General features: G+C 42.5%; 1 protein-coding gene across 12 annotated transcripts in view; it reads right to left on the bottom strand.

Annotated features, from left to right (window-relative positions):
* DENND1A (DENN domain containing 1A) overlaps positions 1-23,297 on the bottom strand; it is a 240,738-nt gene that overhangs the window by 55,605 nt on the left and 161,836 nt on the right. For 7 of the 12 annotated variants that reach the window (XM_077306053.1, XM_077306054.1, XM_077306055.1 and 4 more), the window contains exons 12-13: positions 19,179-19,280; positions 13,151-13,276 (exon numbers count right to left, since the gene is read on the bottom strand). In XM_077306053.1, coding sequence (XP_077162168.1) covers positions 13,151-13,276; positions 19,179-19,280 — 228 coding nt within the window. Of the gene's footprint in view, positions 1-4,438; positions 4,583-13,150; positions 13,277-19,178; positions 19,281-23,297 lie in introns of all 12 variants that reach the window. The other 5 variants (XM_077306060.1, XM_077306062.1, XM_077306051.1 and 2 more) reach the window with 1 other exon arrangement.

Genomic DNA, 23,297 nt, shown 5'->3' with positions numbered 1-23,297 from the left:
TAAAAATATGCCAGACGACAGTCATTAAATTCAGTACAATTAGATTGTATCTCTGGATCATTTAGTGCTGCCTGAAAGCAACTTTTGAATACAAGAAATGACTCCTATACTGGCCCTGGACTAAAGACGAATATGTAAATCAACTAGCTGCAATGTTGAGCAAAGTGACTTTACCTGAGACCCTGGACAGCCCACCGGGCTGTCCAAAACAACTGTACTGACCTAGGTGAACTAATCATTTGGCTCAATAAGGCAGCTTCTTATATGAAAGGGCGGTGGTTCAGTGGTTAAGCATCTGCTTTGAATGCAAAAGGTCGCAGAACAAATCTCTGGTCTATTCAGTTAAAGGATCTCTGGTAGCAAGTGCTAGGGAAGTCTTTTCTCTGCCTGAGAACTTGGAAAGCCACTACTAGTCCAAGGAAAAATTTCTGAGCTAGAGGAACTAAGACGCAGCATAAGATAACTTCACATGTGCACACATTCAACATTCTAATAGGTTGGGAATACAGAGTATAGTTGGGAAACCCCTCCCCTTCCCTCCAGGCCCATCATTGGCGATTTGGGGAGGGGAAGGCGAGTCAACATGATCATATATCACCTAATAAATATTTAAAACATTCAAAAAATCTATTAAAAACAATTAACTCCCACCCATTTGTGAAAACCTTTCCAAGGCTTTCAAGAAACCACAGGGATTCATGAACCCCAGGTTGAGAAAGCATCTATCCCCTTTCCTTGGCCTGAATGGGAGTCACTAGCTACCCACTCATCCTTGCCAACTTTCCCCAGTTAAACTGCTTTTAGTTAGGACTAAATTCCAAAACTGTCATTACTTGACTCTTCTCAGGGCTGAAATCAGGTTGAATTCTCATCAGCATCTAGTTCAGAGGTTTTTTCTCTGCTCATCTAATGCTAACTAACTAGATCTTAATCTGATAACACAGCACTCCTAAACTTTTTAAAAGTGCAGTTCGTCACTGGGGGCAACTTTCTATTGACATGAATACAGAACTCAATAGCATTATAGTTACTGTTTCCAAATGATGCAACAATATTTACACACTAGGTCTTCAGCCCCCACTCAGAACTCTCTCAGTGGAGAGTTGCTTCACCTATAGTTTGCTCTGTGACCAGCTGCTCCAATGTACAGGAGCAAGATGTGCAAGATGAGCCCCCATCAAAAAGCAAGGACCAACAAGCTGCCATGTCCATCTTTTACTTTAGTAAGATCTATACTTTGAAGGAATCGTCCCAGTCTGAGGTCATTTTCTGACTGTCGTCATTCACAGTTCTTCAAGGTAATTTTCAGCTTTCTGACAATACTTTGACAGGCTGCTCAGCCTGAAGGGAAGGACTGTGTTTTCACCTATGTATGGTTAGCCACAACTTTTGCTACTGCATATGCTTTGCAGGGATTCTTAAGAGATGTGACAATGCAAATGAATATATGAAGCAGTGCTAAGGCAACAGACTATGAATGAGGAGGCTAAAGGTGTTTCAACTGCATGCAATCTTCAGACCTATGTACAGTGACTGTCACAGTCCTCCATCAAGTAGACATATCTTGATATCAAAATAGTCATATTTCAAGGTAAGAAACACTCTCTTATTTCAGGGAGCACCTTTATAGCAGGAAAAATCTGGAGAGTGAACAGGACACCTTAGGGCAGATGCATACAACCACAGCTAAAGAAAGAACAATCCTTAACCCCCTCCCCCCTTTTCATGTGTTATATCTTCTCACACTCAGGAGAGGGGACCTTGTGGGGTGTATGGAACAAGAAGTCAATGGAAAGGAAGGGGAGAAACAAAGTCTTTTGGCAGGCCAATTACACAAGCTTGGTGGATCCAACATGGCCCGTAGGCCGTTTATTGAGGAACGCAAGAATAATGTGACAAAAAAAATGCCCTGATGTAATGACATCAAGAACAAGATCTGACACAGCCTGCTGCACATCTGCCACTGCAAGCTATAGGACACTAGCTCTTATTTTATTAGGTGTAGTTAACATGAAGAAGATGGCAGAAGATAATGAAATAAGGTACGCCCATTAACAAAACTGAAGGCAGCAATATGCTCCCCATCCATTAGGACAGAAAGAGAGGGGGGAGTGTTTTAATTGGGGTTAGCTTGGGGACCTACAGGGCTTACCGTCTTTTGTTTATTAGTCCTAAACTGTGTACAGTTGAACCTATGCCTGAAACATTGTAGCGCACAATCATTCCATTTAAATACCTGGTTTGCCTGTGGTATTTGAAGCTCTTGGAAAGGTAGATTTTTTTGAATCAGAAATACTAAAAACAAGCCAAATAGGTATTCTGATTTCTTGACTCAGACCAAGTAGCCTGCAAGACCAAGAGGTTCTGCCAACAACAGAATCCATAGTCATGTGTAGTCCAGTAAGTAGAAAGATAGACTTTGGAGTTTTGGATTTGCAACCAGATCTTTTGGAGGGGGCGCACGGCTCAGTGGTAGAGCATCTGTTTAGCATGGAGAAGGTCCCAGCATCAGCAGTTATTAAGATCAGGCAGCAAGAAGATTATATGAAGGGCCTCTACCTGAGACCTTGGGGAGACACGGTGAGAGTAGACAATAAGAACCGCAATAGTCCAATGATTCAGTATAAAGCACTTTCGGGGGTCTTATGCTCTCACACTCAGTCTGTAAACTCAGTTCCCGAATTATAAAGAAAGGAATTAAGACATATACACACACCACACTTTTGCAAGGATAATGTTAAAGCCTTTCCTATAACTACTGCAAAGGTAATCGCCACAAAGCACGCCACAAAATGGCTGCAGTCAACTAGGAATCTGCAGCACACCCCCAATTTTGCATCTCATATTTCAACAGCTGTATAAAAATGAAATCACTACAAATTATATGCATTATTTATGCATTTTTAGAGTTGTCACCTTTCTTTTATGTATATTATTTTCCCTGTATCTTCTCTGAACAATTAATTCCCAAGAACTGTTTTTTTCATTGGCTATTTGTCGATTCCAAAATCTTCACGCAAGACATAGCATGATCTTCAGAACAGATCAGTAAAAGGCTTAAATGCACTTCAATATGTATATTGTTATCCTAACAATGCACACTAATTGTATCTTTTTAACAGGAAACATGCTATTAGAAAAGCCCCTCATCTTTATTACTAGCAATGGAGTTCAAAGCAGAGAAACAAACAAGCGTCTAAACATCAAGAAGGTGTCAGAGGTAAACGAGGAGAGACCAGGTGAAGCGCACATGATGCGTTAATTGTATTCTAAAAAATAATAATAATGGAGGCAAGACAGAAACAGAGCTCCCAATTACCATAAAGGTGTCTAGTTCATAATGCACCTTCAGTGACTTGCAAAAGACATTTCCCCACTCATTGGGATTTTTTAGTGTGGCAGCTCTCCAGTTGTTATATGCATAAATCTCTCACGCTATACATACGTGGCTTATTTAAATAGCAAGGAAAGTGACGATGTACAAAATGCATATTTCAGTCACAGCAGAAATATGTCTTTGTCAAAAGCAGCTCGTCACAGAATGAGGGGAAGAGAAAGCAAGGCACTCAAATTAGCAGGTAAGAAAACTTTTTCTAGCCATTCTGCTAGATTAATGCAGCTCCTTCGAGGAGCACGATTCAGCCTATCCATCTGCAGCAGAATTCACACAGCCAGCCCTTCGCTAAAGCCAGGGACACTGTAGGTCTTGAAGACTTCATCATTAAGCAGCCAGGAAGGCCCAACTTCCTTCCAGTGGGGGAGGCCCTTCTCTGATACATTCGTCGCAGTTTTCTCGTGGCTTCATCTGCCACATTCCACTTATGCATGATTCAAGCGTCAAGGATCAGTATCTGTTTTTACTGATGGTATTTACTCAGCCTGACTTCCGAGAACACTGCCTTGACCTCATTTTTAGTAACTATACCAACTGTAAGTGATTTAACTAATGGGGGTTTAAACTGTATTTTAGTACTGTATTTTATTGTATTATATTTTACTGTGTATGTGGTCTTTATTGTTGTGAACCGCCCTGAGCCCATATCTGAAGGGGCAGTATAGAAATGTAGTAGTAGTAGTAGTAGTAGTAGTAGTAGTAGTAGTAGTAGTAGTAGTAGTAGTAGTAGTAAATGCAGACTGAGTTTCAGCTGATGCAGAATCTCACATATTCATTGCTGCCAAGCACAATCAGCTGCAAGTCTCTGCCTCAATTCTGCAAAGTAATTCCCAAGCCGGTGAAGCATGACTGGGAAAGCCCCGGGTTCAAATCCTGACTCAGTCACAAGTTTCCTCAGCATCTTTTTAACGTGGCAGTTTTAATTTGTTTATAGAAAAGCTCCTATAAACCACCAGTACAATACAATGAAACCAGACTCACTTAGAACTGCACTGGGCAGGAAGAAAGAATGGGTTGCATGGTAATTCAATAAATATAACTTACCTCGAGAAATGTAAGCAGTAAAGGAATAGCCAGCAACACAGACGCACACTCAGACACACACAAAGAAATCAACAGAAAGCTGAACGGAAAGGAATGATTTCTCCTGGAGCTGAGACCGCCTTGTGCACGGTGCCATGCAAGTTGCTACAAAGAGGGAATGCCATAAGTTAGGAAGAAGAGAGCCCTGTCTTCAGTAGCCACCCACCTTGTCCCCAAGAGCTGGGGATTAAGGCCTCTGATGCAGTCACCAGACAAGCATCATTTCATATGAGAGCTAGCTATTCTTTAGCTATCCTGGGTTTTCAGATAATTTGGGGCACTGCTCGTAAATACCAGATCTTTCAAACGAGCCCTGTAACCAGAGGAATCCTTTCAACCATGGGAAGAGGTGAGTTCAACAATCAGCTCTTCCAGTTCCCCTATCACTAATTCTCTCAGCCTCCATTTCTCCTACAGCAACATGGGAATAATAATAATGACTTTTATTGATTGATTTGATTTATATACTGCCCTTCTGACAACCTTGCATACAGACATTTTGAAGTGCTTTAACAGATGCAGAAACTATTATTATTATTATTATTATCATTATTATCATTATTATTATTGCAAACCTTACTTGTGCAAAACTGAGCATCATGCCTGTGTGAATCCCAGTACTTTTATTTCAAAACCTAACGAAATAATCTCCCCCTGGCCCATTCTATAGCACATTTGCTCATTTTAACACATTGTAGCCCCAAGAGAAAAATCACAACTCTACTTTCTAAGGCATCCATCGAATTAAAAAGTAATATATTTTTTGTAAAACAGCACATAATCGCCCCTGTGCCTTTCACAGAAAAACCATTCCGCCGCTTGCATTATTTCATGGGGTATGTTTGTTGCATCCTTTTGCATGTCCCCTGTGCACTATTAGTTGAGCCAGCGTCTCAAACTTCTCCTGCACAGCCCCGTTTGCCAAGTGCTCCGTTGCCTGCTGAAGCTACACAGTCTCAATTACAAGCAAAATATGAGGGGGGACGGGGGAGGGCAGGCGAGCAGTGTGTCAAAATGCAGAAATAAAATAAAAGCTTAGGAGACAGAAGAACAACAAAAACTGAGTGTAAAATAAAAGGGAGAGACAGGAAGTCAGGTACGGGAGTCCAAGCAGAATAATTTAGTAGAGTGAACACCCAAATTCCCCCTTTGCTGATGCTAAAATATTATACTGCTGCTTCTCACAATCCAAATACTTCTAGAGTAACAGTAAGGTTTAAAGAGGCTTTCAAATAAAGTGATTTTATTTCTTCAACACCTGCTCAGGCAGCAAGCACAGCAACAAGCAAAGGGACATGCTATCTCCAAATGGTACCCTACGAAATTGAAAAGGGACCTCCAAATTTTTCCATGTCATTCTAAATTAAAATCTGTTTCAATTCTTCAGGGATTAATCCAGAGTAGGGTTGGGCGCTTCGGCGGCTGAAACGGCTGGTCGCTCCTGATGCAGCCAGTGCCACACCGCAGGGGGGGGAAGCACAGGTGTTGGAGCGCCGGTGTGCTGACACCTGCGCCTCCCCTCCTCCCCACAGCGCGGCGCTGGCTGCATTGGGAGGGACCGGCTGCTTCGGGCACCAAAACGCCCAAACCTAATCCAGAGCCGCCTCCATAGCCTTCTTTCACATTCAGTCTGATTACCATACACAACACAACAACAATTAGCAAAAAGATATAAATGTTTTTTGCACGAATCAACACAATCCCAGACAAATCTGCCATGAGGTAAAGGAATATGTATTTATTCTACCAATATCTCTAGAAAATTCAAGATATGCTGAAGATCTCAAGGGGGCTGAAACTCCTCCATGCACCAATGATTGTGGGTATCTGCCATGAAATTACAGGTGGTGGGAGAAATACAAGAGTTTCCCAATATTGTTCCTTACCATTAGTTGAAATAAGGTTGGCTGGATGACGACTATGACCAGAGAAGCTGGCACTTCAATAAGTATTAATTAATCCTTTTTAGCAAGGTCTCTCTAGATGACTCTAAGTGAAAATAATTTTGTATAAGTATGCTGTTGTTGAAAAATCCCGGACAGTTTAACCAACTAGCTTCAAAATGTAATGCTAACCATTCTTATCATTTTGCAAGCTTTGTCTCCATACCACTTATCTCCTTATGCCCACTTGAGGGCTCTTCGCTCTGCAGGCATGAATCTGCTGGTTGTCCCTGGCCCTCGGGAGGCATGCTTGGCCTCAACCAGGGCCAGAGCTTTTTCGGTCCTGGCCCCGACATGGTAGAATGAGGTCCCAGAAGAGCTGAGAGCCTTGACGGAGCTATCAGTGTTCCACAGGGCCTGTAAGATGGAGATCTTCCAATAGGCATTTGGGTGAGGCTGGGCCAGGAAGTTCAGGCCCCTCCCTCTATAGTCCCCTAGGCCAGATATTGCCAGTGAACATCCTCTGGTGACTGCAGTGGCAGGCTTAAAGAGATGACACAGGGGACGCTATGGTAGACTGTTTTCACCGCCAATATTGGTTTATGTATTGGGGTTTTATGTGGTTTTAATCTGGTGAGCTGAGTTTGATTTCCCGCTCCCCCACATGCAGCCAGCTGGGTGACCCTAGGCTTGCCACAGCACTGATAAAACTGTTCCGACCGAGCAGTAATATCAAGGCTCTCTCAGCCTCACAGGGTGTCTGTTGTGGGGAAAGGGAAGGGAAGGCAAATGTAAGCCATTTAGAGCCTCCTTTGGGTAAAGAAAAGCAGCACAGTTCTGAACTTTGTGCAAGCATTAAGATTGACCACTAAAACTCTGCTAGGGCCCCTGCCACCTGATCAGTGTTTGAAGCTCCACGCCTTTTATGCCATTACACGGCTTGCTTGTCATCATTCTCAGAGGCAGGGTGAGTGAACATCAGCAACAAATCTTCCCATTGTACCACCAATGCAGTGGGCCGTCCTCCTTATAGAGATCTGCCTGCTGCTCAAGTTCTTTGGTGTCAGGCAAAGACATTTTGGGTCTTTCATTAAGCTAGCTTGGTGTAGTGGTTAGGAGTGTGGACTTCTAATCTGGCTAGCTGGGTTTGATTCCCCGCTCCCCCACGTGCAGCCAGCTGGGTGACCTTGGGCTTGCCACAGCACTGAAAGCTGTTCTGACCGAGCAGTAATATCAATGCTCTAAGCCTCACCTAACTCACAGGGTGTCTGTTGTAGGGAAAGGAAAGAGAAGATGATTGTAAGTCGCTTTGAGACTCCTTCTAGTAGAGAAAAGTGGCATATAAGCACCAACTCTTCTTCTATATATCTCCTGCCCTATTTCATCTCGTGCCTTCCTTTTTGTTTACTGCTGGTTCAAAACTAGAATATAATATAGCTTTATTTCTTCTCATACTTTCTGATATTCAGGGTTTTGTTGTGTAGTATTCATATTAGTTTTCTCTCTTTTTTTACCCTATTATTCTGTTACTGATTGTGTGCATTTTCTATTTCTAGTTGTTCTTAGCTACTGGTTTTAATGGATGCCCTATGTGCCTAGACAACAGTTTTCATGAGAATACCAGGCACAAATATATGTTAAATAAATAACTAATTGTTTAATTGGAGGCCATCCTCACACAGCAGAGCCTTCAGCTCCAGACAAACCCAACAACAGCTTTTTACATTAAGGAGTTGTTAAATTAAAAAATAATAATAGTAATACAGCTACGATAAGAACAAAATACGTTAGCTTTCTGTTAACCTTCTATCACACTTCCTGGGTGACTTTGGGCCAATAATCTCTTTCACTTAACCTGTGGATGGAAATAAAATGTTTATTAAGCTCAGGCAAAAAGCTATTGTTAAAAAAAGAAATAAAGAAATGCTACTGGCGGCTTTCTAGAGAACAATTTATTCAGTCTATTAAGGACGAGTTTTCACTGACCTCAGTTAATGCACGTGAATTTGGACGGCTAAGTCTGTCTCACCACATTCCCCGGCATTAGCCGAGTCAATCATCACTTCTTGCCAAAATACCTGGTCCTGGAGGGACGGGGAGTTTTCTGATAAGGATCTTAAACACCAGCTTACAAGGAAATAAAGGACCACAGCCGGATCACAAAGTTCCCAATCAACGCTCTCAGTACTGGCACTAAATATTCCAACCCAGCAGTGCAGTCAGTACTGCTGGGTATTATTAAAGTTTCCTCAAGCTTAACAGGGCTGGGGGTGAATCCTCCCTGCCTTTCTTTTACAGAAAACGAGCCAACACCAGCTCAGGCAAGAGTAGGAGCATTCAGTGTGAGAAACATACGTTCAGATGCATGTTTGGGAAGCAAAAACATCAATAGGATGCCTTTGAGTACGTAGCCATTGGCCGAGGGAGCAATTAGGAGCCCGAAGAAAACTCTTTGCTCATCTATTCAACTGCTTCAAGAAATTTCACCACGGCAACCACAACAGGACACAGAGGATGCAGAGAGACAGAGAGACGCAGATGAGAAACCTCTTTGGGAAGAATTTGGCGACGTCATAACATGTGCACATTCAACTGCTCTCAAACATCCACCAGTGTGCCCAGCTGGCCTTTAAAAAAAAAATTGTTTTTTTTTTAGCCTTTTCAAACTACTGGCTTGCTTGCTTATTGCTGTCAGAACAGACCATTTGCAAAGAAAAAGTAAGCACATGACCACTGTATTGGTTGCCATCTCGCCAGTCTTTGCTTCTTCCACCGCAGTAATCTGGGTCCTTAACTACGGCCCCTGGTGCTGCATGCTTTACCTTATGGAGCGATGTAGCCACACCCTTAAGAGAAGTTAGACGCTGATGCATGATAGTTTGCAATGGTGGCAGAATATGGAACAAGGAAGCACAAGTGTAGGAATTTCAAACCTCTTGAGGAAGCAATCTTGACTGCATCATCACTTAAAGGTCAGAAACGAAAAGAAACCCGAGGGAGTTGTATTTTTGCAAATAACATCAACTTCTTGTGGTTTTAGCAACAAAACAAAGGAACCACCTCTACCATCTTAGAAGTGGAATTCATGCCAGTAGAAGTCTGACATCTGGAGAATGGCAAGAAACCTTACGATCAAGTTGAGGATCTGAGGATGCCTTAATCACCAAGGCTAATGCAGAGTTGTGATCAACCGCTTAATGTCTGGATCAACAACCGAAAAAACTATTGCTGAGGAGTCCCAGTAACCCTCATAGACCTTTCTAGTCCACAGAGTAGTTTCCCCCAGACTTTTTTTTATCCCAAACCTTTAGCCAAGTGGAGAGGGTTTGCAAAGGATGACCTCATGGTGGATGACTGATCTATTTGTCTATTTCTATACTGCCAGCTTTTGATGAGCAGATCTCAAAATACTTGAGGTCTGCTACAAGTACAGCAGTTGATGTCTTCATTGCACCTGGAGAGCAGTATTTGCCCACTTTCTTGGCTCCTAAGTAAGCTAAAAATAAGCATTCAATCCTGCCATCAGGCGCAAGCAAATTAGCAATTACATTAATCAAGGATAGAACGTGCTGTGTGTACAAGTGGAAAGAGCCATCCACTTCCATACTCTGAGATTGTGCCTTTCATTCACAACTAGAGGAGTTTTCAGCTGAATTCAAACGAAGTAAGACTCAAAATTGTACAGAGTAAGCCATTAAAAACATACATTTAAACACCATACTGCTCACTCTCTCTCTCGTCAACATAAGATGAAATCAACAGGGAATAAACTCAACAGCAGAGACTTCATTAAAGGCGGGTGTTAAAAAAATGCAAAGCAAAAGTTTGTATGATGTACATTTCCTTTCCCTTTTCTCCTCCTAGAAACCCAATGCAGCAATTGTGATTTTAAATACAAGGACATGCACTCCAGCAACCAGCCAAGTCCTCAATGGAACAGAGGGAAGAATTGAATAATGGCCAGCACAGCATGATTGAGAACTGGAGGCTGGAAACAGAAAACCACGAGAGAAACAGAAAAAGCAACTCACGTTGTTCCACAAGCACTTTCCCAGTAGTGCTTCCCAGTGCTAAAACAGGCGACTTGTACAGCTCTTCACACACTTCCCTTCCTCAAAATACTGGGTGAAGAAAGGGTTTGTTACCTTGACACCTAGGACTGTTAGTTCTAAAGTGACCAAGGATGAGCATTTAAAGAAGAGGAGACAGTGAAGGCTTTCACTTTGCTCTTCTCTGAAGGAAGCATCACTAAAAGGACAATGTCTTAAGTGCTATACTCAGTGGCCTTTATTAAAGCTCGCTAACTAGCTAGGATAGCACAAAGATTAGCTATTACCTGCCCATGGAGCCACACACTGTCTGAGATGCTGAGAAGTCACAGAACATTCTGCACAGATTCTCTGTTCTCAGAAGCAAGATGTAAACCAGGGGTAGTCAAACTGCGGCCCTCCAGATGTCCATGGACCACAATTCCCATGAGCCCCTGCCAGCGAATGCTGGCAGGGGCTCCTGAGAATTGTAGTCCATGGACATCTGGTGGGCCACAGTTTGACTACCCCTGATGTAAACAGTACATAAAGACTGATAGAGAGAAGTGAGGGAAGCAAAAAGGTTAGTTTGGCATGGAAAAGAAAACTCATATGTGGTCTAGGGACACTTGAGAGCAATATGGCAGGCAAGCTGGGGGAGGAAAGGCAGAAAAAGTAATTGGGGATGATGGGAAATTAATGGAACAATAAGGAAAGGGAAGGATGGGAAGTAGGATTCTGAGAGTGAAGGAGAAAGAGAGGCTAGGAAGCCTCTTCTCACAGGGCCCACCAGAGTGGACAGGCAAGCATTGGAGACTAGAGCCAGGGGGGAAACTGTACAGGTAGGAACCAAACCAGTTGCTTGCGTTGGGTTGAATAATGCATTTTGAACCTACTAGCTAGCTTATTCCAATCAGACAAAGTAGCTCTTTGCACTACCACCACCAGGTTTGGCTCTAACCACAAACAAGCACCTGCCTCTACCAGAGAAAGAACCAGAGCCCGTGCTGTCTGGCCACTAGGTGTCACTCTAGGAAAGAACATTGTAAGATTTTTTTTTTTAAACAAGGTACAGTTAAGAATGCCCACAGTCTTCTTCCATTACCACCAGCATGCAATATGGCTAATAAATATTTAAAACGCCACAATATTAAGCAATTAAAGTGACTATTTATGAGGAGGAACGGTTGAGAGAACTTTTTAACCTTTAGCATTTCAGTTTAAAAAGCAAAATATGCAGAGTTGTGTTTACAGAGCAGCGTTCCTTTAGCTCAGCTGGAAAAGACAGGCGCAGAAAATCCAGACGTGTTTTTATTTTAGCCAGGTCTGACCCAGATTTCTAGATCTACTGACTGAGAGAAGACCAAATATGCCAATTCCTCAAAGCACCACCAAAACCATGTCAATTAAGGGCATTCTCTACCAGGGATGGCTCACGCATAAGCCCTGTTGAGAGGGAACCACTTCCTATAGGTCACAGCCACCAAAACAAGCCAAATAAGACTGCTTCTGAGCATATGCAGTTTTCCTGCATCCGAATTTCGGATTAACGGATGTGGGTTTTTAACGGGTCTCTGGACTGCAAGATGATCATTGCTCTTGTTATAAGCTAGATACCAGCCATCAGTAATTACAGAAGTGCTAATCATCATGAGTAGCCAATTCTGGTGCATCCTGACTATCACTCTCTTCCACATACTGCCCAAACACAAGTCTTGCAGCTTTAATACCAACTGCACTAGCTAATCCCTGCAGCCCCCAAGCAGGACAGGCACCCATGCTCTCCAAGTTGCTAGGCAACTAGTAGGAGGAGCCTCAGGGCACTAGAAGGGTCTGCAGAATGGAAAGCGGTTCATTGCTGCCCGCTGCAGATCTGAGAGGCTTAAGAGTTGGGAAGCCACACAGCATCTAACATTTCTTGTTTATACAGTTGGGAATTAAAGCTGCAACTGGGACCTGAAAAGCCTGATGCTCACCCCTGACATTTTAATGAGACGTACAGAAATACGCAACCACGTAAATACATCTGCTGTTATATTTAGAGTACTAGGTATAAACCACGCCATACTGGAAGAAAGCAAACTACAAAGACCTGCTAATTCATCAGCATTTTATGCAAGCAATCAAAAAGGATGCTGAGAGCAATGCATGCCCCTGGGAAGAAGATTTGGACAAAGCATTTCCTCCTTTCCAGGTTCAGAACCACAAATAATCTGTTGTGGCCGAAAATTACAGGTGAATATCAGGGTTCTTCCTTTTGTTGTCAAATGCAGATACAGAGAAAGTTTGCACCTAGAGATCCACGGGGATTTGTTTACTTCTTATGTGTACTCCCCGGGGTCTATGAGAGATTGCACTGAAGCCCATGTGGTTGATGCTGTTCCTATCACACTATGGAGTGATGCTTTCTCACTGAAGAAGATTCTCTCATGCAGTTCATCTGTTCCAGAGTCCCCATGTGGTTGCTTGTTTGTGTGCACTAGACAGTCAGGAGACGTATGTTCTTCCCTCCCCTAGCAGCTATTTGGAAGACTTGTTTGCTTCTTGGATTTTCTCTCTTTTTCTATGACTCTTTTTCTACTACTTCTATTACTGTCATTAGGGGCTGCTGTAAATACACCATACATATATACAGAATAAGATATAAGAACAGCACTACAGCAGCACCTAGTGACAGAATGCAAGCACTACAACATTAACAAAAACAGAGGCACATAATAGAGAACTGAAACCAGTCACTAGTACAGCAGCCGGCTACTTACAGGAATAATCTTCAATGCGCTTCTGTAACTTCCAAAGAAAGCCGCTTGAGCCTTCAGGAATGCTCTCGCCACACCATCACCTGTGGTCATAGAGACTTTCTTCAACCTGCTCTTCAGCGCAGAGACCTGGGAATGTGCAACAAGAAATAACTGAGTTTATCTTCAAGGAATGCAGTCAGGAGATTCCATGAACCAGGATAACAGAGGACTTTTGCTACAGCTGTAGTGATGTCCAAAAGAACTCTGGAAGCGAGAGAGGGAAGAAGCACTCTAATCCATGACAATTGTAGCCCCAGCCACATTCTTAAAAGCACTTGGTTTTGCTATGAATCTTCAAGAACAAATTACAGTGCATGCATCAGATATAGTATCATAACCACAGAGAATGGTTTGATGGGTTCATAAGGAAACTATCAGCCAGAAAGGAGTCTAGGCTAGGAATCTCATGGCTTGGAACTCCTCAGAGGTAAGTAACGAACACAAATCAGGAGACCACGCCTATCTGCATAGGTTGTCTAACCTACAAAGGTCCTCATTGAAGACCCCATTCCACATCCCTTTACTATCTGAAGTGAAGATATCTCGGGTCTGGAATGACCTCTCAAGGAGAGAACCGCTTCAGAGTATACCTCTTTGTCTTTCAGAAGGAATGGCAGTAGACGCTATATATTTAAGAAACCATTTAGCCAGCAAAGAAAGGCTGTTCCTTTTCTGGTTTGATCTGCTGGGAATACAGATTCCAAGTTTCTTTAACCCTTCACTGCTTTCTTTATACTTTGTCCAGTGTTTTGTTTCAGGATTCCAAATAGCTGGAAGCCACCAAGAGAGGAAAGAAAAAAGCATCATAAGACTAAATGAATCCATGTCGGAAATAAAGAAGTTCATTTCAGTATCAGAAGCGTTTTATGATTCTTAAGTTGCCGATCCTCACAACATTCTTGCCACACCCACCCACTGGAATTTAGGAGACTGGGAAAGCCATCAGGAGCACAGGCTTCATATGTCTGCATTAAGAAAAATGCAACTGTGTTCAAGATCATACTCTGTGTCTATGATAAAGCCACAAGTAGAATATAATGGAGACTTCTGGTGCACCGACTCCACTTGCGTCCCTTTTGGGCATTTCTACTGAATTCAAAATGGACGCATTTTACTGAAAGAGGAGGAAGCCCTCCAAAAAGCCTCACACCTTCTGGCAATGGCGACAACCTCCATCCTTGAAACAGCTGATTCAAACATCGGCTTTTCCCTTCCTTGCTTCTCAAACGCTCTCACCACCTGTGCATCAGATTATTCCTCACTTAACCTTCACTGCCCTTTCCCTTTCATCCTGGAGGTGTTTAATTGCCTCCGATTCACAGAGCTGCACTTCAGGTGAACACAGACCGAATGGTCTCATTACCATTTACACAAAGAAGTACTCCACAATCGTAACAGAACAAGCACCAACTCACAAACCTTCTTTCCTTGACCAAGTCTCGCCGCAACCAAAAACGTCCACCTTCACCTCAATGGTGGCGTACCTTTAATCCTCTGGGCACACACTCCAACCAAATGATCACTTATTTCCATGTTCCGAGCTCCGGGTAAAATAAGCCTGTTGGCTGAATCCAGTATCTTTTTTTAGACTCCTGCCATGGACTGATAAGCGACTGCGTTTCTTCTTCCCAGTATCATCAGGCAGTAAGTCACCTTTTGCACATTCATTTGCAACTTGCAATGGCCTCATCAGACCTCAAGTGTTTTTTGGCATCCCCTCATCACATCACTCCCCTCTGCCATCACTACATTCCCACTATTCAGTATTATTACAACCATGTTTATTTACATGCAGGGGCTTAAAAAAAAAACAACTCCCAAAATCTGTGCATATGCTACAGTATTTGGGAGAAAGATTTTTCTTTGTATGGCGGGGGATCAAAAATGCACATCTCAGCAATTCATTTTAGTTAAAAATACACAGAACAAAGAGGGCGGACGGGTGGCTGATGGCAAAGGGGGGAGCAGCAGAAGAATGAACGAACATTCCTATAAAATACATACTTTGACATTGCAATTTAGGATTATAAACTGCTTTATAATGGTTTATATCAGTGGCTGGTACTGCTAGCCCCCCCACACACACATACACACAAAGGGCAGTAGGGCTGACCAAGTGAATCAATGGAACCAATTTGCTATAGGATCATTGGACTCCAGTAAGACATTCAAGAAGAGGCTCAATCATTCATCTGTCAAGAATGTTGTCAAGAGATTTGGATTTCCTGCACTGAAAACGGGTTGGACTAAATGACCTACAAGGCCTTTTCCAACCCTAGGACTTAAAGAGATCGCTGTTTTCCAAGAGGTGGCAGGTCAGGGGGTGTGTCCATCCCTCTAGTGCTTCAAGGGCCACCACCACCATTTTAAATTTGTGATGCCATCTTTATTGCCAAACCTGCTCCTTCCCTCCACAGCTTTTTAATTTATACAGTAGACAGAGACAGCTTTCATACACCAGTCTTCTTCTAATCTAAACCAGGGATTGCCATTTGAATGGAAAACACCCTCAGAATTTCCACTGGAAGGAGAAGATCGTGTTACAGTCAAGCCTTTGCCTGTACGAAGACAATTGTGGGAGGCACTGAGGAGGAGATGCCAGATGTTACATCAAACCAGAATCGCTGGTCTGAAATCAGCATGACTGCTCTTATGGATATAAGCTAAGCACTATCGTCCAAGACTGAAGAAAGCCAACGTTTCACAAAAGCTGATCCTTGCCTTTAGAAACCGGGAATATATTTTCAGGGGGCAGACATATTGGTCTGGAGTAGAGCAGCTAGATTCAAGTCCAGCAGCACCTTAGAGACCTACGAGGCTTTTGAGGTATAAGCCTTCAAGAGTCAATGCTCCCCTTGTCAGATACCTGGAGTATCAGAATTTATTTTCTGGTCCTGGTCTACCACAGCAAGAAGCAAGTCTGGGAGGTAGCTAAAAAAAAAACCCAGGTAAAAGCCACTTCCAGCTCCTGCAAGCAAAACCTGTCCTAATCAGCTATACCTGCTCAAGGTTTGGGGATCACCTTAAGGCTTACCAAGGTATTGACCTTGGTAGTTGTTAATACAGAGAAAGAGGTTGAGGGACTGAAACCCATGGTTCTCAGATGTGCAGAAACTGGCTGGTAGGATCTATAGTGACCACAGTATACTAATGCTCAGAGACACTCTTCATTTCTGTGGTACAGAACTGGGCTTCCAAATCAGACTTTGTTGCTTGTACTGATTCGCTGTATGTAATCCGCCTGGTGTCCCTGTAGGAAAGGCGGACTATAAATATGTAGGATCTGGTGAGTCATGCTCTTGTTTCAGAAGCCTCTGGCAGAACTGCTGAAAGAATTATCTATGTTTCAGAGAAAAGCCACATACAAGGAGCTAAAGATAGGCATGCAACACCAAGCTGTTTTGCTTCATGGACAGCAGTGCATTTTCCCAACTTGGATGGAAGCTGCATCTCTCCAAAGCAGGCACAGAAGCACACAGCCAATCTTTAGAAGTGTTTTTAAAGAAGATTTTTATACTCTTGGCAGCTCAGGATTAAAGGTCAGATTTAAGCTATCACCAGGTTTCGAAATGCAATCTGTGCAGTGCAGCATAATGAAATGGTTCAGTAGAGGTGCTTGTGGAAATTCTTTTAATTAGGTCCAAGGCTTTCTAGTTGTCAACATGAATAAAGCAAGAAAAACACGGTGTCTTGAAACCACAATATCAGGAAAAAAAATCCTAACTCATGCAAGTTAGCTTTTAAAACGGTAGGGAATTAAGGGAAAAAACATACTTTGCATTCATATGATCAATTTGGCAAGTTTAAATCGACACAATGTTTTTTAGAAGACTAAATATCCATGGGTGCACATGAACTTCATCGTAAGAACATGCTAACTAGAAAATAAGATGCCTTACAAATAATAAAATAATCCCACACCCATTTGCTTATGCACAAGTTATTATTCACCAACGTTTTGATATTGTTAAAATAATGCCGAACTAAGGGGCTCTTGATTTGTGGCAGTTTGCTTCCACAAAAAGTACACAATTATGTGTAGAAAGAAGCGTACAATTCTTTCTAAAGTTCAGTTTCCAAAGAGACACACCTGTAGCCTGAGAAGTGTCAAAGCACAAGGCATGAGTTCAACTGTTATAAATGCACAGAGAAAACTTTCTAGGTGGTCTTGTTTCATGATGGTGACTTGATAAGCATTGATACTCACCTTCTCTTGGGAAGAACATAAGGAACCCAACTAGGCTGAAGGACAAACTCCAGTCATCACACCTCTCCTGTCTGATACAGCTTACTGCACTTTGATTTCCAAGGATCCATTCTGGGTGATGCAGATTTTCCAGTGAGGAGTATCTGCATATGACCCACACTGGGTTCCAAACACATAGAACACGCAAAACGGACAAACTACATATGAACACAACAAGCAGAGCAACTGCTCTGTAATGGTCAGACTCATAATGGGCAACCATCTTAAGCAGAAGAGAAAGCTTTGTTATTCAGGTAACAAAGTAATATAAATGGGGGAAAGGATATATCAGGAAACATTAATTGCTAAAAGCCAGAGGATGCTAGTTACAGCTTTGTTACAGACAATATTAAACCCAGCTGTGTTTACGAAACAGCTTGGGGGTGGGGGCTAAACCATGCACATTTTTGTTGTGAGCCAGGCTGGTTAATTGAATTTGCTGGCAGCACTTCCTCTGTGACGCTACAAAACATCCTTCAAAATAAAAATGTAGCCTTTAAGCAGAACAGCAGAAAACTGAATCAAGAAGCTTTAACTAGCAAAATGCAGCTCTTTTTTGTTATAAAAGGAAATAACAAACGGAAGGAAGTCTCTTAAAATTTATGACATTCCAAGGCTTTCAGTTTTGGCTTTATTTGGTGAGGTCTCTTCTGATGTTCCACTGCCTGCTCACAATGGCTCCTTTCATGAAAGCCTATAAAATCAAATATTATACTTGATTGTTGACAAATCATATCCCATGCGTGAGGCCTGGGACTCCCTGAATCCAATCCTTCCACACATAATTCTATTCACTTTACAAGTATGTTCTACACAGAATGAAAGAGACACAGATTAGCGGGCCCTTCACTACACACAAAAAGGCTGCGAAAATGAAAATTAACTTTGTTGTGCTGAAGAGCTGAACAATCCAAAAGATAACAAGAAGGTAGTGAGTCAGAGACCTATCACTCCTACAGCCCACTGACAGTATCCCCAAGCACAGCATCAGAACTGGACTTGGATACAGGAAATCCAGATACAAATCCCCACTCAGCCACTGAAATTCAACAGCTGGACCTTTAGGCAAGTCACATCATTCCATAGAATGGAATTCTCCAGGAATAAAAGGATCAGAATGGCCAAGTATTTTAATGACACGGATCGAAATTTCCCAGTTTCAAAGCTCAGGCCCAAACTTGCAGTCTTCAGGAAACTGCACTCCTTCTGCCTTGGTTTTTCACATGAGAATCACTAATAATAATCTGACACATGAGGAGTGCCAAAAGAGGCACACAAAGGCTTTGAGCTGTGCCAGTCATCGACTACACTACAACTTATAGATGAATATTCACTGCAGCAGTCCGCTAAGGGCTGGTTTACTTCTCTACAGAAAACCATCTGTTATGGAATCAAATGGCAAGTTCTTCTTGTGTTGCCCTTTAAATTTTTTCAGGATGTGTCACTTCCTTTCACACAGAATGAAGGAGGAGCAACGGCAACAATGCTTCCCATTGGAAACACTAGTGGCCTAACCTCAACATAAAGGGAGACGAGAAAAAACACAAATAAGGGAGGATATATCCCATCACTGCGTAGTGCCTAGTTATGAGAAATGAGAATGAGAAGAATCAGAAAAGGAGGACCCAGGTGACTGTTAATCTTTGAATCTTCTTCATGTCCTTGACCCCAAGGCAGGGTAGGGATGGGTATTTCAATAAACATTTAGGCCATCAGCACAAGATCCAAGCTAGTTATACTTACCACGTCATTCGGAAGGCTCTGAAGATCATCAAAAGGGGTTTCCAGTGTGTTTGTGTCAACATTAAGAATGACGACATCTTCTACCGCCATGTTTCTAACCTTCTGAAAACAATGAAGTCAGAAGAACACATAAGAACATAAATAGGAGCCTGCTAAATCAAGCCAATGGTCCACTAGTCCAGCATCCTCTTTCCTACAGTGGCTTACCAGATGATCTCAGGAAACCCTGTTAACAGCTTGAGAAGGAAATAACCCATCCCTGCTGTTGTACTCCAGAATCTGGTACTCAAAGAGAGACAGCCTCTGAACATAGAAGTTCCACTTGACAAAAGTTTCATTTAGTAGCTCTCAATGAATCAAGCCTCCATGAATGTGTCTAATTCTCCTTTAAAGCATCCTATGTTAGCGATAAGTCCCACAAGTGGTGGCAGCAAATTCCTTAAATTTATTGTGCACTGTGTGAAGAAGTCCTCTTTTTTGACTGCCTTGACTGGCCATCTATGGCACTGAATCAGCCCAAGTTCTCATATAATGGAAGCTCAAGAAAGTTCTCCTTATCCGCTTTCTTCATTCCATTACTAACTATACAAGCCTTTATCACGCCCTCCCAATTAATCTTTAAAAAACAAACAAGCAGACTGAAAAGCTCCTTTAAGGCTTTCCAGAAAGGGAAAGTATTGTCATCTCTCGATTATTTTGTATTTATCCCTGCTGCATTTTTTTTTCAATCCTGCAATATATTTTTTTGCAATGAGGGAATCAGAACTGTACGTAGCATTCAGACTGGCCACATAAAGACACTGCATCGGCTGTTTTATTTTCAGTTATTTTATTTATTTACAAAATTTATGTCATTCCTTTACAAGGGCTGCTGAGGTAACCCCACAGCTCTAAACACTGAAGATAAAAATATATTATTAAACCATTCAAATCAATCCCCCTCCTAAACATACATCATAAAAGCAGTTTTATAGGGTTTTAAAAGGGTTAAGCTATTACAAAACAGTTAAATGATATAAAAAATTAGTTAAGAAAAAGGGATAATTGATGGAATGCTGCACCAAACAAAAAAAGTCTTCACCCACTGGTGGAAGCTGGAGAAATAAGGGAATAGGTGAATCTCCCTGGGGAGACAGTTTCTGAGCTTTGATCCAGAAGACCCTTTCCCAGGTTGCCTCCCGCCTAATCTCAGAAGGTTGGGGGCATCCAAAACAAGGCTTCTGAAGATGACCATAATGGTTGGGTCAGTTCCTAACAAAGGCACAGAACTCATCATCAGTATTATACATTGAGTAAACATATTCATGGAACTATTCACCATTCCAACATTTCGTTCCAGATCAGGCACTGCCAGTTTAGACACCATCAGTGTAAATGAGGTCTACAAGGAAAGCATATTCACAAGTCTTGGCCTCTATATAATACCTGAGTTTTTATTCAGCTCCTGCCAAAAGTTATGATGAACTCTAGTCCCTCTCTTTCCTCCTACCAACTGCCCAAACTTTCACATTATACCTTCCAAACCCATAGGATATTTCCAGCAACTTCTTTACAAGGTTCTGTTAGCCATATCTAGGAAGGAGTGACTGGCTCTTTCCACTGCCCAGGCTTAATACCAGGCTTAAACGCAGAGAAGGCAGCTGAAAGGGTACCTGTGCCCTGCCTGATGACTAACCTGCAGAACAGCAGTCAACTGGCAGCAGCATGGAGCAGCAAAGGTTCATCAGGTCAGGATTGTGGATCCCCACCGCCAGCAGTTGATTACAAATTCAAGAGGACAACTCAACTTGCCACACAAGTGTAATGTTAGAGATTTTAACTCCATGTCAAATAAAACTGCAACTCCTTCAGATGACAATTTGCATTACAGCTTGTGTGTTTTCAAGTCATTAGCAACCACGCATCCTTCTTTCCAAGTCCCTCTTTTTCAAAGAAAGTGCCTCAGGAACAAACCAAGTAGTGACATTACAAAGACTACCGAACATACTGCCAGGATCCCAAGTTGTTTCACAAACTACAACTTTCATGTCATCCAACAAAATCCAGCATCTAAGAGCAGACAGTTTTCAGGCAACGATGAGACACTTGCTAACCAGAGGGGTTGGGAGGTTTAAGGTTTTCACTTTAAAATATCGTAACTTGAAAGGGTGATTCTTCCCCTGCAATCAGAGCAGCAGCCTTTGAGAAACGGAAAGGACCCTCCCTCCACAACTCCAGGAACCCAAAGGTCATTTGTTCAGCACATATCTGATAGACCTGAAGCAGAGCTCAGGAGCCTTGCTTCTTTGGGGAGCCAGGAAACAGCAGAGCAACTGACTGGCTCCTTCCTGCCTCTGAAAATTAGAAAAAGAATCTCAGTTACACCCAGAGGACTCGACAGACCTAACAAAAGGTCTTCAGGTAAAGCTTTAACCGAAGCCAGAAGTTGGTCTAAAGGGCTCAGAGGACTAGCCAGGAAGGAGGCCCGGGCACACTGTCTAGAGGAATCTCTTGCTCTCACGTTATTCGCTGCGGACACCCCAACACTGTTGCTATAGTCAACAGATTTCAGATGCAGTTCAGAACCAATGATAGAACACCTTTTGAATGACACACAACAGCCTAAGGAGCAGATAAAGACATTTTGGTTTCTGGAAAATAAAATAATAATGACACCCTGACATATGACTGGATTGCTTTACCTGGGAATGCTAGGGCCTGAATCTGGAACACCCTGAATGAAACAATGCAGTCATAGTCCCTCCTAGAAAGAAAATGCCCTATTCTAAATCAGACCATTGGTCCATCTGTAGTAACATGCCTGGCAACAACTCTCCAAAGTCATCTGTAGAGAATGACCATTTCCGGATCCTGCTAGTTGACAATGCAAGAGACTGATCCTAGAATCTTTTGCATGCAAAGTAGAGGGCTTTCCACTGAGCCCCAGCACTGATATGCTGGTGTAAGAAGATGGAATGTAACCTCAAGTGTTTACACTGGCAGAGTGGGAAAAGAGGCATCCCCTTCAAAGAGATTGTGGCATGAACCCTTCACATCTTCCTGTGCCATTTTTAAAAGCAGCAGCATATCGTGGAAAGCCCAGTTCAACAAGTATCATGAATCCATTCTTTGTGGCTTCTCATAGACATGGATGAATAAGGAATACAGCAACAAGAAGCTTCTCCTTGAGGGGAAAAACGCTTTAAAATAGCCTCTTGAGTTGCGGAAATCCCTTAGCTTTTTGAACGAATGCCAGCAGGGAGTCCTAAGCATAGCGCCTGCAAACAATCAGCAGGTGCTGCATTTTGCCCTGTTCATAAGCAGCAGCTTAGAATTTCTTTCATGAAATTTCATGAGGATGTTCTCTCACTCACACATACCCTTCAGAAATGGGATATTGCAAGGCGACAGCAGCCGTGGAGATGAGGCTCCCCCCGCCCCGCATTCGTAAGAGTTCTACGCATCATCATAAGCAAACATGCCTGTCATAAACTATATGAATTACTATTTATGGCTGACTTGTTTTTTGTTTTTTGCAATTCCAGCTGCTTGCAAAACAGGTTCTGCTACAACTGTGTCAGCAATTCAGCCACTTGCAGGCTGGTGATCCGCTGCTTGGCGGTCTTTATTCCTAGTTAATATTAATCATTATCACTGACTAAAATGATTCCCCCCATCAGATGAAAAATACAATTTGCTATAAACCAAGGAGGTCCAAGTCCAGTTAATGGTGCTACTTGTTTGCAACTGGCTGCAATCCAAATGGCTACACTCATGCCAATGGATGTGTGGCCAGACTCACACATCCGCTTTAGTGGAGAGGGTGACACCAAGGAGACAGAGAAAAGGCTCTTCCCACTTAGGGGAGGAGCACTTCACCCGCCCTTTGGAGACCCTGCAAGGAAATCACTGAAGAGTCCAACTTAATTCCCTCAATCAAACAAATGTGCATATTGACATAACCTCTTCATCGGCCAGTTTTTGATACACAAAAAAGTATGAAAAAGTAAAATAGTGCACAGTAATTACAAATAGCTGCTAGAAGGAAAGGTCCTTTTTATTCCCTGTTACAAGAAGGACCAACCGAAGTAGATATGACACTGGGGATTCAAGAATGATTTCCCCAACATGCAACTTAAA

The sequence above is a fragment of the Paroedura picta genome, chromosome 12, assembly GCF_049243985.1.
Source record: "Paroedura picta isolate Pp20150507F chromosome 12, Ppicta_v3.0, whole genome shotgun sequence".
Classification (NCBI taxonomy): domain Eukaryota; kingdom Metazoa; phylum Chordata; class Lepidosauria; order Squamata; family Gekkonidae; genus Paroedura; species Paroedura picta.
The sequence above is the reverse complement of the archived record's forward strand: the minus strand, read 5'-3'. Positions and strand labels throughout refer to the sequence as shown.